Below are 16,112 nucleotides of genomic sequence, written 5' to 3'. Positions count from 1 at the left end.
AACCTTTGATATGATAACAAGTTTGTAAGTTGGTAAAACTTGTATACATAAATCATTATTAGTAATCACCGTTATAGTAAATTGTGTTGTTGTTTGTACATTAAAATATATTTGTATTAGCACAAAAACTGCGTGTATCAGCTTTGTTGTCAAGTATAATAATCTAGATACATATCGACATTTATTTAACTTCTAAGTTTAAATTACAATTTAACTCAGTTTTAGGCTATTAGAAATTGTAATACGTAATAGTATTAAAATCACAATCTGATGTCAACCGGCGGAAAAGCGGTAAGTCTTCGGATGTAATACGCTCGAATCAGAGGTTCGATTCCCTTTGGTGAACAAAGCAGGTAACCCAAAGCGATTCTCCTACAAGAAAACACAGCCTTGAAAATAAATATTTACTGGGTATAATACAAGGGTAAAACAATGTTCTAGTTTTCTTAACCTTTGAAACTACTCCCTCCAACATCAGTTCTGCTCAGTCTGGTTGTACTATCTTCTGACACAGTAGTTTCCTCTGTAACAGTCTTTGTTGAAAGACAACTATGTAAATCTCAGTCTGCATAACTTGAAAACATTTCCGCAGACCCCATTCTCCACAATCACATCAGCTTCCCAGATCACATTTAATAAACCACAGACACATTGGTTAACAGAAACAGAACCAGTGGCTTGTGTAAGTATGTTGTCAAATTTCTTTGGTTATCTTTATTATAATTTCTTGGGGTGTGTAGTAGAATGTGTATTTTAGCCATTCAACTTTAAACAGTTTTGATTATGTTGTCAGTAGCAACAGAAGTAGTCCAATTTCATTGCAATGGCCTTAACCTTCACTTTGCGGATGAGAGCATTGCTCTTGATTGGTCTATAGGGTGTAGTTTCTCAGTATCCCTTCCTTTTCTAACGCACTGCTCAGCAATTTTCTGTTTCCACATGTAACTGTTGCTTCTCTTTATCAAAATATCGTGTTCTAAGGCGGTAATATAATGACAAATGGTCAGCAGTTCGCCGCGAATCGAGTATATAGGTGCTAAATAGTCACTACTCCGTCGCTTTAGCATAGAAATTCGTTCGTACAAAATGTAAATACAGTCACACTTCAGATATATATGCATATATACTATTACTATTTAAAATAAAATAGTCAATTTCAGTTATCTTTTTTAAAACATAGAATACAAAATAGAGAACTACGAAAAATAATTATTTCTTCTAGCTATGAAATTTGAACTCATTTGCTGCTTGCGTTAGTTTGGTAAGCTTTGCCAAATTTCGCTAGTGGAGAATGTGAAGCGAAATATTTGTTAAGGTTTTATATATACATTTTAAAATAATCAAAAATCACAAATTACTATGTCAATACTATAGAATTCTACTGTGATTTATCAAGTTTATTAATTATGCCGAATTCGAGTTTAAAGGTAAGTGTCCAGTGAGCTCGAAATGTCATATTTTTTAAAGGCGTTATCGTTTAAAATCTGCCATAAAAAGAACGAGTTTGCCACGTAAATATTTTGCCAAGGCTTATCATAAAACCACGTGGGGAACATTCTGAGCTTTCGATTGGTTATGCACACGTCGTAGACACAAGTAGGTGTAGGTAAGCAAGTGTTTTTAAAAATAGAAAGAGGTGGGCGGGGTCACTGTGTTTGATTCAGTAAATCGGGCAACATATCAGCAAATAGAAGAGATAGGAGGTTCTTATTTTAGATTCTAGTTTATTAATATGGGTAATTTTAGTTTTTAATTCGTAATAAACTATAGACTTTATATTTGAACATCACAACCATCTAATTTGAACTAATGCTGCATTCATTGTGCCAGGGAACACTCAAAAATCGATATTTAGAATTTTTTTTTTAACAATACTTCAACAGGCCTGGTACCAGGGATTTTGCAGAACTTATTTTTCAAGTCATTCTGGGTTGTTTACTTATTGGTTAACACTTATATCAAAACCTGATTGGGCAAACAAAAAGCGATTGCCGTACCCTTTGTAAAAATCGGATCCACGGTTGGACATAAAACAGATACAGACATACTAACGACATTCAATGAGTGAGTGTACTGATCTTGCATTGATAAAGTAACGTTGATATACAAAAAGAAGAAAATGGTTCGCAAGTGCGTATATACTTGTGGGAAATGCCCTCGATTTCAGTGTTAATACAACAGTCTGGACTCAGAGATCAAAATGGCACGAAAAGCAGGTGGGGAAGAATTGATTATGCTATTCCATTGGAGAGTGGTGAAAAATCTAGTGATACTTCCGAAGATTCCTTGTATTTCGTAACAACGAAAAAACGACGCATAATATTCATTAACTCAAGTGTGAAAATAAGACATTTAAGGCATTGTTGCAGCACTCAATAGTGCTATTCAATTCGACATTTTTTTTGGTATCAAATCCACAGCGACATCAAACTTTCCAAATGAAAAAGTTCAATGTAAGTCATATAGTTTCAGTGCTCTGACAAGAACAATCGATTGCTTGCGTTCTGCATGACTGTATTAAGGATTTTGTACACCTTCTTACTCCCAGGAGATCCAGATGGTCTTATGATCGTAATTGGAAACGACATTTGTGAGAAATCTCATCATACAAAGTTATTCTCACCTGCTCACGATGTGCAACAAGTTCTGTTAAAGAAATGTATTCAGAGAAAATGTTGATGGCAATCAAAGAAGCGAAAGAGACTGAAGAGTTGGAAAAGAGCTTTTGAAATAACTAGATGGCACTATAGTCGACTGAAGTCTGGGTTTTAGCTAGAACCTACAGTACGATCTGTCCAGCATTACTGTAAGCGAGCTACACTGAAAGCGATGGAGCAAGATTGATCAGTTCCCTGCTGGTACAGCGGTAAGTCTACAGATTTACAACGCTAAAATAAGGGGTTCGATTCCCCTCGGTGGACTCAGCAGATGGTCCCATGTGGCTTTGCTATACACATCATTAATTAAGATGAAACAATTATCCCTGGACGAAGATCAAGGCCTTTGTATCTTCTCTGAATACAAAGAACAACAAGGGGAACAAATAGCCATGAACACAACAAACTATGCTTGGTCTTAGCCAAGAAGCCGAACGAGTAAGTCAACATCACAACAACTCACATATATCTTCTAAGTTCACTACTGTGTCCTATGGAAGTCAAAATCTTGCGATAGCGTCACTAAATCTGTGAAATGTTTCGTAAAACATGTTTGAAATTTTAGTTCAACCTGAAAACCCTAAAAATGGAGTTTTAGTTCATTCCAGAATGATGTTATAAACTAAAGTTTGTCACAATGTCCAAATTCTGGGTGCCTGGCCCGTGGAAGCACTGTTAATATTTACTTTTAAAATTAAGAGATTAACTAACGAATCATATTAAAATATGAATTATGATGTACAAATTAATATCAAACTTATTTACCTACATTCATAAGTAACAGTTCAACAAAATTTTGAATGTGAATCAGCAAACGCAATATGACATGACCTTTGACCCGTGACGATAGGGTTAATACACTACATTTCACTCATCTGAAGCTGAGACATCTGGTGGTCTTCATTTCCTCATAAGCATTGCATTTTCGAAAACTAACCATTCATATCTTTCTCCAGTTTATCTTTTGGGAATGCATATTTAAATGGTGAAGAGATCTAAGGATCTTATTCTTACTCATTAATCAGTTTACTTTTAGCAAACGGAATTTCACCAAATAAACCAGATCCCTCACGTTTATCATTACCAGTAGGACAGTCATCCACAAGGTCCCCATCACATTCAAAAAATGGCTGAGACAAATCTATAGCATTGTCCTCTGAATAAGTGTCTATTATTTGTTTTGGGCTTAATTTTTCAGCCTGAGCTCTAGTCACAGCACACCAGAAAAACACATTGGGATTCTCCTCAATCACATCATCATTCTTGGATGAAACAGTGATCGGCTCGTTAAACATTTTGTGTTCTGCAACAGCTTTTTCCCCAGCCAAATCATTTCCCAACAATAATGATACACCCTTAAATGACAGAATAAGTCTTATTCCAACCACAACTGGTCCAGAAATTAAGCCTGATGTTAAATAAATTATGAAGAGAAACATTGACAAAGCCACTCTCAATACCCTGAGCAATAACACACTCACCAGGGGCATAACTCGAATTCAAAGGCAATATACGTTCTAAAAATAATGACTTATTCGCCCCAGTATAACATAGAATAGGTAAGGGTATGGAATTGGCAGTGTTATTTGTGAACAACACAGACCATCAAAGGATCTAAATTCCTTCCTTACTGCATTAACCTTTACATTATTGGCCAAATCAACAAGGTTGGATGATCTGGTGAAACTACATCCGTATGTAGATACCAACACACTGGGTGTTGTCTCGTTTTCTTTTATAAACACCGACAATCGTACATCACATTACCAGGTTTTTACAAAAATGGCATATAGGCCATGTTAGTTTTTATCACTTTTTATCCTGATTGTCAGAAAATTTCTAACTACAGGAGCTGAATTTTTAACAAAAATCCTCAACTTTACTGGATTGAGCAGATACAGGTTTTGCTGGTATGGTAGAAATTTCTTTTTTAAAAGGTTTTTATGGAATAAATTGTAATTATCGGAAAGAACAACTGTTTCCTGTAGTGTTTCAATTTTCTCTTCATCCATTTAAGTTTGAGATCTTACGTGCACAACTTTTAAGTTCCTCAATTAGAAATAACTGTTTTAGTTTGTCGAAACTGTTGCTAATATGCATAGAATTACACCATTGATTAAAATAAACCTCTTTCTCTGTGAGAAAATTCCATATAATTTGATTATCTTACTTGTGATAATCTCGAAATGTTTGGTGATAAACCTCTGGTACGAATTCCTATATTTTGAGAATAGCTGCTTTGACCTTGTGATAATCTGTGCAATCTTTTAAAAAGAGAGCGGTACAAGCTTCTCAGAATGTTGGAACTATTTATTAACTTCCTTTTCATAATATGGTGGTATTTTAATACATCGATAAGCCTAAAATTGTCATTTTGCCTTAGTGAATCTGAGTTGAGTCTAAATCCCATTTCTTTCGGCTTTAATGCGAGTTTTTGATTTCAAAGCATTCATCTTCTCTTTCAGAGCGCAGATAGCCCTCGAGTAGCTTTGCGCGAAATTCAAAACAAACAAACAATCTCTTTCAGCTTCGATACGAGTTGGTTCAAGTTCGATTTCTTTGAGTTTTAGCTGGATCTCTAGTTTAACTTTATCACTCAACACCGATTGGCTAGTGTGGACACTAGAATATTCTTCTGATACTTCTTCATATAACAAATCATCATCGACTAGTATTTCAACAATGCGATTTTAAAGTGCATTTTTTCTCATTGATTTTTAACTTCTAATTCTAAAATTTTGTCAATTTCAAGCAATGGACTTTTATTATATCTTTATAGTTGTTCAAGAGAGAGTGATTAAAGGAAACATGGACAATCAGACACGAGTCTCCAATTTATAATGTTATGTATTACAATTTCAAATAGCCTAATACTGAGTTACATCTTAAATTAAATTTTGAAGTTAAATAAATGTCGATATGCTTTCAGTTTATGACACTTGACAATACAACTGATACATACAGTTTCTGTACTAATACAAATATATTTTAACATGTAAACTACAATACAACTTATGACAACGGTGATTACTAATAACCATTTATATACAAAAGTTTTACAGACAATATTTAGCCCTCTATTTATCTGGAGTTTCCATGGTATCTTATCGAAGGTTCACGACGAACAAACTAATCTTCAGTTGAGGTAGACGATATTCGCTTAATTGGGAGCTAGCTTGCTCTGTTATTCGTTCATCGTAAAACGAGTTTTTCCCCGCTAAAGTTATACAATGTCTTCATTAAAATACTAATATCCTACGTGAATCCACTGAAGTTAAATAATTTGTCATGTTCGAAATCTACAAACGTCAAATATCTGAAGTTCCCGACTAATAAGTGTTAATCTTAATTATGGCATACCAACTATGACAAAACAATAATAGTTAATGTCTCTTAGCGCGTCGCTTTGGCTACATTTAAAGAAGTGAGGAGAGTTTCTAGAAATTTCAGCCTGCACAATAATATAGACGATAAATAGTGTTTATGTAGACACACATATTTTTTATTCTTACACTCGAGAAAATTCTGCAACTTTAATAAACGAGAAGGAATTTTGCAATGTACATTTAACAGTATAAACTATGTACATTTCTAGATATAAATTTAACTTAAACAAACGTCGATATTAAAATAGATAAAAATCCATCACTATAACAGAGTGATGACAGCACTTTATTCACAAATTCATGTAATCCAAATGCTGCTTTTTAATATGAAATTGGTGGTAGAACGAAACCAATTTTGTGTTAGGATAAACTAACATTTTCATCTCCACCATCTGAATCTTCGTCTAAAAATTCAGCAAAATAAACACTTTATAATATTTGATATGTCAGTACCATTCTACACCTCTGGAGCTATAATACCACATTCTATAATACCGCTATAACACTGATTTTAATAACCACATACTAGACCTCTGGCACGTAAATATCACATTCTACTCTCTGTTACCAGTTCAATACTATATTTTCTTTCCATATTATCTAAAAGTTACATTTTACACCTGTCACCAATTCAGTGTCAACCTTTTTACCTTTATCATATCAGCATCACATGTTATACTTCTCAGTCTCGGTCTAGGATTCCAGTTCTGATAACTTTCTCCCCTTTCAACAGTAAGTGCATTGTGAAATCAGTCCCGCTATAGACGTAACAACAAGCACTGCTGGCTGGCTATCTTTTGTCTGGTGAGTAGCTCAGAAACAGGGGCTATGGGTGAATTCCAGGGATATCTGATTTTGCTCTTTATCTTAAGTGTGCATGAGGTGTTGATCGGATTTACAAATCCAATTGCTGCTAGAACGTAAGTTACCATATTATATGCCTCTGAAATTCCAGTACTATATCATATTTCTATCTTAATACCACAGTATGCTACACTATGCTTGTTAGCGATGTTAAACGCTACCTACATCTTTGAACCTCAAGATAAAAATTGACACACTAGTCTATAATCTAAGAATACAGGCGTATTGTATGCAACTATACAATACGCTGCAAGACCAATCAATACATACAAATTTCAGCTAATTTTTAAGTCCCTGGTATTTTTATGTCTGATAATTCGATGGATTAATGTATTAAATAAGATAATTAATTTCAAAACTATTATGTTAAAACCGGCTGAGATTGAAGTTTCCATAAATATATATATACAAACATTGAACTCGTTTTAATTAATTGGCATTAACAACGTGTATACTGGGAATTAGTTATCATGTTCTTTGATATCCACAAGATTCTACGTGGGTGAAAATTGAGATTAGTAACTGTTATACTGAAACAATTGTACATTTCAGTACCATCACCCGGAACTTTAACAATATTTTGTTTTGTTTTTTCAATTTCGCGAAAAGCTACACGAGAGCTATTTGTGCTTGCCGTCTCTAATTTTGCAGCAAAAGACTAGAGGGAAGGCAGCTAGTTATCATCACCCACTGCCAATCCTTGGATTACTCTTTTACCAACGAATAGTGGGATTGACTGTCACATTATAACGCTCCCACGCCCAAACGGGAGGAACATTTGGCACATAGGAATTAGATACGGTGACTGTGGGCCAACAATATACGTATTCCACAAATTTGTAGTACATACTGGAGATAAAGTTTGAAAAGCAAACAACCTTTACTCTCCAGTTAATAACATTAGTTTTTATTTAAGCCAATGCCCCTCTCTACAGCTTCATCAGAGCTAGTAGGGTAAAAGCTATGTTTCTGTAAGCTTCAACAGTATTCAGTAACGTAACCCCGCAGCAGGACAATAATTATTTAGTTATTTTCATTACCGCTTCAACAGCACTCAGTAGCATAACCCTCAGTGTGACAATAAATATGTACAGTTGTTTTCATTAAACTTCAAAGTCACTCAGTAACATAGCCCCAATGCCTGACAATAATTATATACCGCTGTTTTCAATAATACCTTTAACAGAATAATTTCGATATCAGAAAATAATCACACATTAAACAAAAACTCGTGTTTGTTTCTAGTTGTTTCGAAATGTTATTCATTTGGTTTATCATCATAACGGCCCAGTGTATTTATTGTATTTGGACAGTACGTCAGCATATTCATTATCAGTTTCTGTTTTGTTTTAGATTTCTTATAAAGAACAAACAACTAACAAAAAGCCTGATATATCAATATCTGCAGTTTACTGAAAGTATTCGAACACTGATAATAATATACTACAGAGTTGGACGCATATCAATGAAATAATCCTGATTATTCTGGCAAGTAATAAATTATTCAATTTAACACCCCATGAAAAATCCAGTTAAGTTGAAAAACACTAATATATATATCGACAGGTGAAGAGAACACTGAAATCTGACATGCAAAATTACGTTTTATTACATATGTTTTATCAATTTTATAATAATACCAACGAAACGACGTTGTTCCATGATGTCTGCTTTTGATTTTTTCCAAGACACCTAAATATATTTTTTTTATATATTTAAATATAAAATATACTGACATCATATTCTCAAAGACAATAAAAAGCCAAGTAACCAATAGTATAATAGATGTTTCCACTTTAGTATTTTTGGATTTTGTCACTATTTCGGTTAAAGTTTTTAATATATTATTTTTTACCAATTTCTCAAGTTAACTTGGGAAAATATTTAAAGAGACTCGATGACTGTTGATAATTTTGTTGTAATGAAAATGTTCTAATTACATCACAAAAGATATAACATTAATACTATGGTTCCTAGAAGCTCTAACAGTAAGTAGGAGATAGGCGTGGCCGAGTGATTAGCGTATCGGACTGGGGATCTCGGGTTCGAGACATTGCGCTAGCAAACACGTTTTACACTTTCAATTACAGCAGCGTTGTAAATGTGATAATCTCAAACAGCTACTTCTGGACGCGATGATGCGTCTAGTCTGTCGTTCAAAAGTAAGGACAACCTATTCCTGAACTATAGCGATATCTGACACAATAGCTTTCACCCTTGTGTGCATAACGCGTTATTCAAGTAAACAAAACACAAGGATTAGGCCAATCTTTTAATCATAATCTCTCCATACTAAACTTAAACTGTTTTATTTTGTAACCAGTATAGTTTATTTCTACAATGTAACTTATTTCACCCCTCACCGAAAATAAATAAAAAACTAAATTTGTCTACCCCTTGTGGCTCACTGGTAAGCTTTTAAGCAGCACACAGTAGAACTAACTAGTCAATTTATTGTGCAGCGTTACAGTAAAATAAAACTGAATTTTCCCAAAGCATCCTTATCTCAAGTTCTTGTTAATTACCAGAAAATTGTTTAACGTTCTTAAGAGTATAAAATTAAGAGTAAAGAATGCCCGTATTTATAAACCAAATTTAAATACAGTATCTTTTCTTTTCTTTAACACGTATTGAAATATACATAAATATACACACGAACAAATTTGTGAGATATTTATAATAAACAGTAATATCTAACAACATGCACATATGCATACTTTTGAATAAAAATAATACAAAATGATGCAGTTTAGATTAACAACAAAAACGACTGTGACATTATATTAAAAATATTGAGACACCAATATATTTTATTAGATATAACTAACCTGACTTTCAGTGACAATATATCACCGTGTGGTTCATTCTATATAGACGACACCTGTTATAGATACGTAACACGACCATTAGTTTTGCCAGAGAAAGGAGCTAGTCTAGAAGTGGAGGTCGTTAAGCGCCCACATCAAGTATATTAAGCTACACTATGCACTTGGTCCCTCTCCCGATGACAGCGCTTTATAACAACTCGCTACTGCATAACAAAGCTATACAGAACAGTTACAAGTTGCCACCGGTGACGACCAATCAGAAAATTCCAGAATAAATCAAGGCAGTTTTATTACTTTTTCACTCCACGAGATCAACGTATGACAAAACCTAGACATTTATTATCATACAACTAGTTTACACCTCAGCTACGTAGCTTTTTATTACACAGATATGCGGAAATCATATCTCTCGTGATACGTTAAAGAAGTATTTGTTGTTTACAATGATTCTAAAAAACGTTCAATGTGATTACCTATCATAACATACCTTACAATAAATAAAACAATAGCATACGCTGCACTGTTTGTCACATTAGCTCTCAGATCAAATTCTGTAATCCAGTTCGTCATATAAATTATTAGAACAGATATAGTAGACTGCGTCACATTAACTATTAGAACAGATACTGCATTTTGTTCGTTTCATTAACACTATAAGAACAGATATCGTTGTAAAGTTCGTCACATTAACTATTAGAATAGATATTGTAATTCAGTTCGTTACCTGAACTATTAGAACAGATACTGCAGACCAGTTCGTTTCATTAACTATAAGAATAGATATCGTAACAAAGTCCGTCACATTAGATTTTGAACAAAAATATTACAATATAGTTCCTCACTTCAGCTATTAAAATAAATATCGTAGAACAGTTTATCACATCAGTTGTTCAAGTAGATATTATAGCACAATGTGTGATATTAGCTATTAAAAGAGAAACTGTAACACAATTGTTCACATTACATTTAAACCAACAGTAACTCAAAAGTTTGAATATTTCGATAAAGCCCAATATATTATGATAAGCACTATATTGCAAGCTTAATCTTCAATTATTTTCTTTTACCTAATAAAATCATGAGTATTTACATAAAAAATATTTAAGGGTTTGTTTGTTTTTGTTTTTTGGAATTTCGCACAAAGCTACTCGAGGGCTATCTGTGCTAGCCGTCCCTAATTTAGCAGTGTAAGATTAGAGGGAAGGCAGCTAATCATTACCACCCACCGCCAACTCTTGGGCTACTCTTTTACCAACGAATAGTGGGATTGACCGTCACATTATAACGCCTCCACGGCTGGGAGGGCGAGCATGTTTGGCGCGACTCGGGCGCGAACCCGCGACCCTCAGATTACGAAGCGCACGCCTTAACGCGCTAGGCCATGCCAGGCCAAATATTTAAGGTACAAAAAGACATGTCCGTGCAAGTAGAATGAATTTCTTCAATATCAACAAGCTATGCTGTATAACTTGAAACGCTAAAGGAAAAGTGGGGTGCTTTCTCAAATCAAAATACACACTGAACCAGGGAGACATTTAAGCGATCTACAGTTCCCAGTTTAAAATATACACTGGACTAGGGAGTAATATAAACAATATATATTTCCTCAGTTTAAAACAAATCGACATAATGATCTCTCTATATGTCTTCTATGCTCATCATCTTGGAGATTGAGCTCCGAATCTTAGCCTTACAAGCTAGTTACCAAAATGCATTGTTTCGAAAGTGATTTGTTAAGGTTTATATTTATGAAAAAAGTTATGAACATAGTGTGTACAAGGTGTTTGTGTGCGTATGTAAGCGTTTAGTACTGAAATTTTAGGTCCTTTTTTTTTCTACTTTTATTAGTCACTAATACATTTTTCACACAATTGATGAAAATAAACCATATACCTTTCCACACATAAATTTTTATTAGCCAATAATACATTCTTCACACAATAAACGACAATGAATAATATGCTTTTCCACACATAAATTGCCCTCGTTAGGATATTCTTAAGCGTTTACTTAAAAAAAAAAACAAATTTTTTGCGCCTTTTTCTTTTCTCACTAGCCATGAATTATTCCGTTTATAACATAAATATCGATGATGCCATTTGTCATAACTTCCATGCCGGATGTGGAAACCTTCAGTATAAACAGGCCGTATGACGAATATCAGCATCTGGGTTATCAAATTGTTATCGAATCACTGGTTAGCTCTCTTCTCTTCGCAACTAATCGTAGTACGAATTAAGGAAAATTCGAAGCTACTTAGGTTGAAGTGTGAGTATTCGCGACAACTACTGGAGAAGATGTCTGTAATATTAATGGAAACTGTTTTATAACTTACATAAGATCAGAAAATATTTATATTATGTATACGTTATTTCATGCTGTTATACTTAAATTGTAATGTATTCAGTGAGTTTACAAATTCTGAAGTTAAATAATAGCCCTAAAGTTTTAAATCAATTTACATTCAGCGTGATTCATCAATAAAACAGATGCAACTAAATGATAAAGAACCTTCCAGAACAAGGTGGCTTTGTTGCAAGAAATCCTGTTTTAAACAATATTTGAATTAATACTCAAGAATTTATGCACAGGAAATGTGCTGATGAAACACTGATGATACCGGTTTGTCGCGAAAAGGGAACAAAGCACAAATATTATTTTACTAAATCAAACATTAATGAAAAATTTCTTCACCGAACATAATTGTAGCTACTTTATCTTTCATGCAGTTCGATTTCCTGCAGTGTACACAACAAATACACTAATGTGGCTTCGATTTATTAAAACAAAACAAAACACAATAAACAACAGACATACGAACGATAAGCATAAGTACACCATGAACTTTATGTTCCGGCACCACGAGACAGACACGGTATAAAAGCCCTTTTATTATCTGTACTAAACCCTCGGGCAAATACAATATTTAAAAGCTTTTAAACAAATATATATATATATATTTACTGGTTACTGCAGTTAATACCATAAAAAACAATAATCTTAAAAATCAGATATAAATATTGTGCATAATATATTGTTGTACTTTCTTGTAGCAAAGCCACATCAGGTTATCTGCTGAGTTCACTTAGAGGAATCAAATCCCTGATTTTAGCGTTGTAACTCCGTAGACTTACCGCTGTACGATCGGGGGACATATAATGTATAACGCTTAACTCAATAATAGACAGAGCCCATTATTCCTGATGACGAGAAGTCCAGTTGAAGTAAAAATGTATTCTAAAGACGGTTCGTATGGGTATTAAATCTTTAATTGAAATAAAGTACAGATTAACATTTCGACCTTCTAGATCATTTTGAAGTTAACAAATTATTCCCACTCTGAACTTGCTGAAACATCATGATGTTGTTAAGGTTTATTATTAGTTGTATTTCCTACTGGAGTAAATCATAACCATCCTATATTATTTCATGTTGTAAATTTGTTTTTGTTTGTCTTCCAACTCCTTCCACAGTTTTCGAGCTAGCAGGATCAAATTTATCAGGTGGATTCGGGTGGCCTGGGGAGTATCCTTATTTCCTTCTCGAGATGAAGGAGGGTTAAAACACACCCGGAAGATTATTCAGGCATAAAGGATCCTGAACCAGAATCTGATATTGTTTTTAACGTTCCAAAAACAGTGTCATGTTTCGGGAACTGCTATGTTTGAAAATTTTTAATAGCGTGTTCCAACGTGAAAGGGGTGATCGGGTGTTAAAAGCGATGTCCAAATGTTTTGTTTTGTTTTGTTTTCGGAAAATACCTCCTTTAGGAGCTATACAAAGTGGGGAATAATGGAAGAGCCTCATCAGTATATTAGCGCCCTTGTGAACCAGAATGGAGGGGGGGGGGCTTTGAACCTCGTAGCAGAGCGCGGGTATTTCCTGCTAGCAAAATATAATAGTCACTGATTATCTCTTTATTCTTTGGTCAACTACCAGTAACTGGCAACCAGTTTTTTTCTAGTAGGAAACACATTGTCTTTCGAATGTCGTTGTTGATAGATAATGACAACAGATACTTTAGAGAAGCTGAACAATGATAACAACGCTAGTGTTATATAAGCACCGACTGTCATACGTCTTCAAACTACAAATAAATCATTACTCTTATCAATCCTCTTGTGAATTAAACAATCATTTGACGCATCTTATGATTAGACTAATTTACATATACATATAATGTTCTAAAAAGTGTTTAGTCGTCAAAGAAAACGAAAACTACCCTAATTACCTGAAACTATCTACTAAATACACTTGGCTACTATTCACCTATATAACATATTGCGATTGTATATTATTTTAACAATACGTAAATAGTTGTCAATTGTGTGGTAAACCTACACCGTACTACAAAGTTTCGCTTATGAACTATTAGAAGTAAAATATGTTAATAAAATATTGTAAAATAATTCTGGATTCAACAAGCTTATTTTCAAAAAACGCACTACTACGACAACGTAACGGCTTTTATGTACTTACTGTTACATACAAAAAATTGAATTTATAAAGTCCAAATGAATCACCCCTTTACGCATTTATCTTATAAACCTATTTCCCGAACATCTTATCGTCGTAAATCTCAACCTAGTATGTCAAAACAATGTAACCTAAAAACATTAATCTCTGGACCAAACCACAACTTACCATAAACAAACATTTTTATTATTTACAATTTGGGAAAGTTTGTTTTAATTAACAACTCAAAACATTACGTCACGAAAAGGTTCAAAATATTCTTAGAACTTTCGTATCGTGTATTATACACAAATGCTACTGTTGCAGATAATTTTGTTCATATAAAAGGTGATTTTTCTTCTTCTTATAGAAACCAGACTTGGCTGTCCAAAGTTGTCAACTGGTATCAAAAGCATGAACACAACTTCAAATTTACATCTCTGACAAGTAATCGAACTAACTGGCAGCAAAAATTAATATTTAAGAAAATTGTTCAATATTTAAAATTTTCTAGATGTCGCTGATATCAAATATGAGCTTATTTGTTCAGTACTCTCACAGTTAATAAAAAACAGCTTAAAGAGATTTATTGTTGATTTTCTAAATACAGTTTCGAACAACAACTGGATGTAATTTTTACCTATACATTCAAACAAACATCAATAATGTGGCGTCTCTACAAAATTCCATCTCTTTTAAATTATGTCTCGAAATCAGTATGTTTTTTATAGCTACTGAATTTCTTTCGTGAATTAACTATTAAATACAGATTAACACACAATCTGTCATCGAGTCGAATCACAAGTAACTGTAACTATGAGCTTCTTTAACTCATCTATGGGCGCTGCTGATTAGTTACCTTCCTTCTAGCTTACCAGTTCAAAATTAGGAACGGCAAGCGCAGATAGCCCTCTAGTAGGCTTGCCCGAATATCGATACTCCCTCTCACCTAACAACCCTGACAATAGCAAATCCAAAGAATAAAGCTTCGTTTCATATAGTGGTGAAGTGTATTATACACTTCTTGGTTGAATAATTCTCAATAAGTTAATAACATCTGCGCTACATGTTTTTGATGTCCTACACAAATAAACGATTACTGTGGTACGTAAAAGAGTGTGTGTGTTTTCTTATAGTAAAACCACATCGGACTACCTGCTGAAGTAAAATATACCTCAGCAACACCTCACGTAAAAAGTATTAGCTACAACTTTCACTAATCTTCTAAATCTAGACTCATCACCTTTCATAATTCAATTTCTGCCGTGGGTGAACGGAACCTGTTTCTTTCTGACGAAAGAACACAAGTTCTTTCGGTTTCACTTCATTATTAATTTTGTTACATTCTATTGAAATCAACATGTCAACTTCTAAAGCAGAATATATAACACTTTATTTATTTTATTTACTACTTAATGTTTCAGTTTAGATTCTGGAAAATAAAAAATAATACATTTTGTGTTTTATGAAACTATAACGCTGTATATGAGGTCCTCATATATTTCAATTATCAATTCATCACCTGACAGATATATAACTCAATATCTGAATAAAAAAAGAAGGCTAACAACACGTCACGTTTGAAACAAACACATAGTTTCATTACATGCGGATTTATAGGACTAAGGTCAACAAAACACTACACTATCTTGACAAGGCTTATCGGACGTTTTGTTTTTTTCAGAACAACTCGAGACTGATAAAGCTAACTTTTGTATTACAAATGATTTATCGTGACTCAATACGATCTTCAAAATATTATTGGGCTAAAGAATCAATCGAAATAATGGTGCATTGGTGATCAGTGATTCCAAACCTAATGTAAATCAGTCAAAGAAAAATATACATGTAAAAACAGCTGGTTTGGGTTGAGAAAATTTTTTATCCAGAGGAGCGAACAGCATTTCGACCTTCTTCGGTCT

The 16,112-nt window shown here is 33.7% G+C and overlaps 2 protein-coding genes and 1 long non-coding RNA gene across 10 annotated transcripts in view; 1 reads left to right on the top strand and 2 right to left on the bottom strand.

Annotated features, from left to right (window-relative positions):
- The window catches only part of LOC143222904 (uncharacterized), a 25,682-nt gene extending 15,483 nt beyond the window's left edge, over positions 1 to 10,199 (bottom strand). Inside the window, exon 1 of one of the 4 annotated variants that reach the window (XM_076450073.1) lies at positions 9,736 to 10,199. The gene's annotated coding sequence lies outside the window, so the exon portion shown is untranslated. Of the gene's footprint in view, positions 1 to 6,693; positions 6,831 to 9,735 lie in introns of those variants that run through there. The other 3 variants (XM_076450072.1, XM_076450070.1, XM_076450071.1) reach the window with 3 other exon arrangements.
- On the top strand, positions 6,716 to 14,760 carry LOC143222907 (uncharacterized). Of its 3 annotated transcripts, none has more exons than XR_013012577.1 (3): positions 6,716 to 6,847; positions 8,261 to 8,395; positions 14,561 to 14,760. It is a non-coding gene; the product is annotated as an uncharacterized LOC143222907 (long non-coding RNA). The 3 variants fall into 3 exon arrangements; XR_013012576.1 differs by having other exon boundaries at positions 6,830 to 6,963; XR_013012575.1 differs by lacking the exons at positions 6,716 to 6,847; positions 8,261 to 8,395 and adding an exon at positions 6,859 to 6,963.
- Positions 11,626 to 16,112, bottom strand: part of lin-52 (DREAM core complex component lin-52) — an 18,518-nt gene continuing 14,031 nt past the window's right edge. For all 3 annotated transcript variants that reach the window (XM_076450074.1, XM_076450075.1, XM_076450076.1), the window contains one exon: positions 11,626 to 12,036. In XM_076450074.1, the coding sequence (XP_076306189.1) occupies positions 11,927 to 12,036 (110 nt within the window). In that variant the 3' untranslated portion in view covers positions 11,626 to 11,926. The remainder of the gene's footprint in view (positions 12,037 to 16,112) is intronic.

This window comes from Tachypleus tridentatus, chromosome 8, assembly GCF_004210375.1.
Source record: "Tachypleus tridentatus isolate NWPU-2018 chromosome 8, ASM421037v1, whole genome shotgun sequence".
Lineage (NCBI taxonomy): Eukaryota > Metazoa > Arthropoda > Merostomata > Xiphosura > Limulidae > Tachypleus > Tachypleus tridentatus.
The sequence above is the reverse complement of the archived record's forward strand: the minus strand, read 5'-3'. Positions and strand labels throughout refer to the sequence as shown.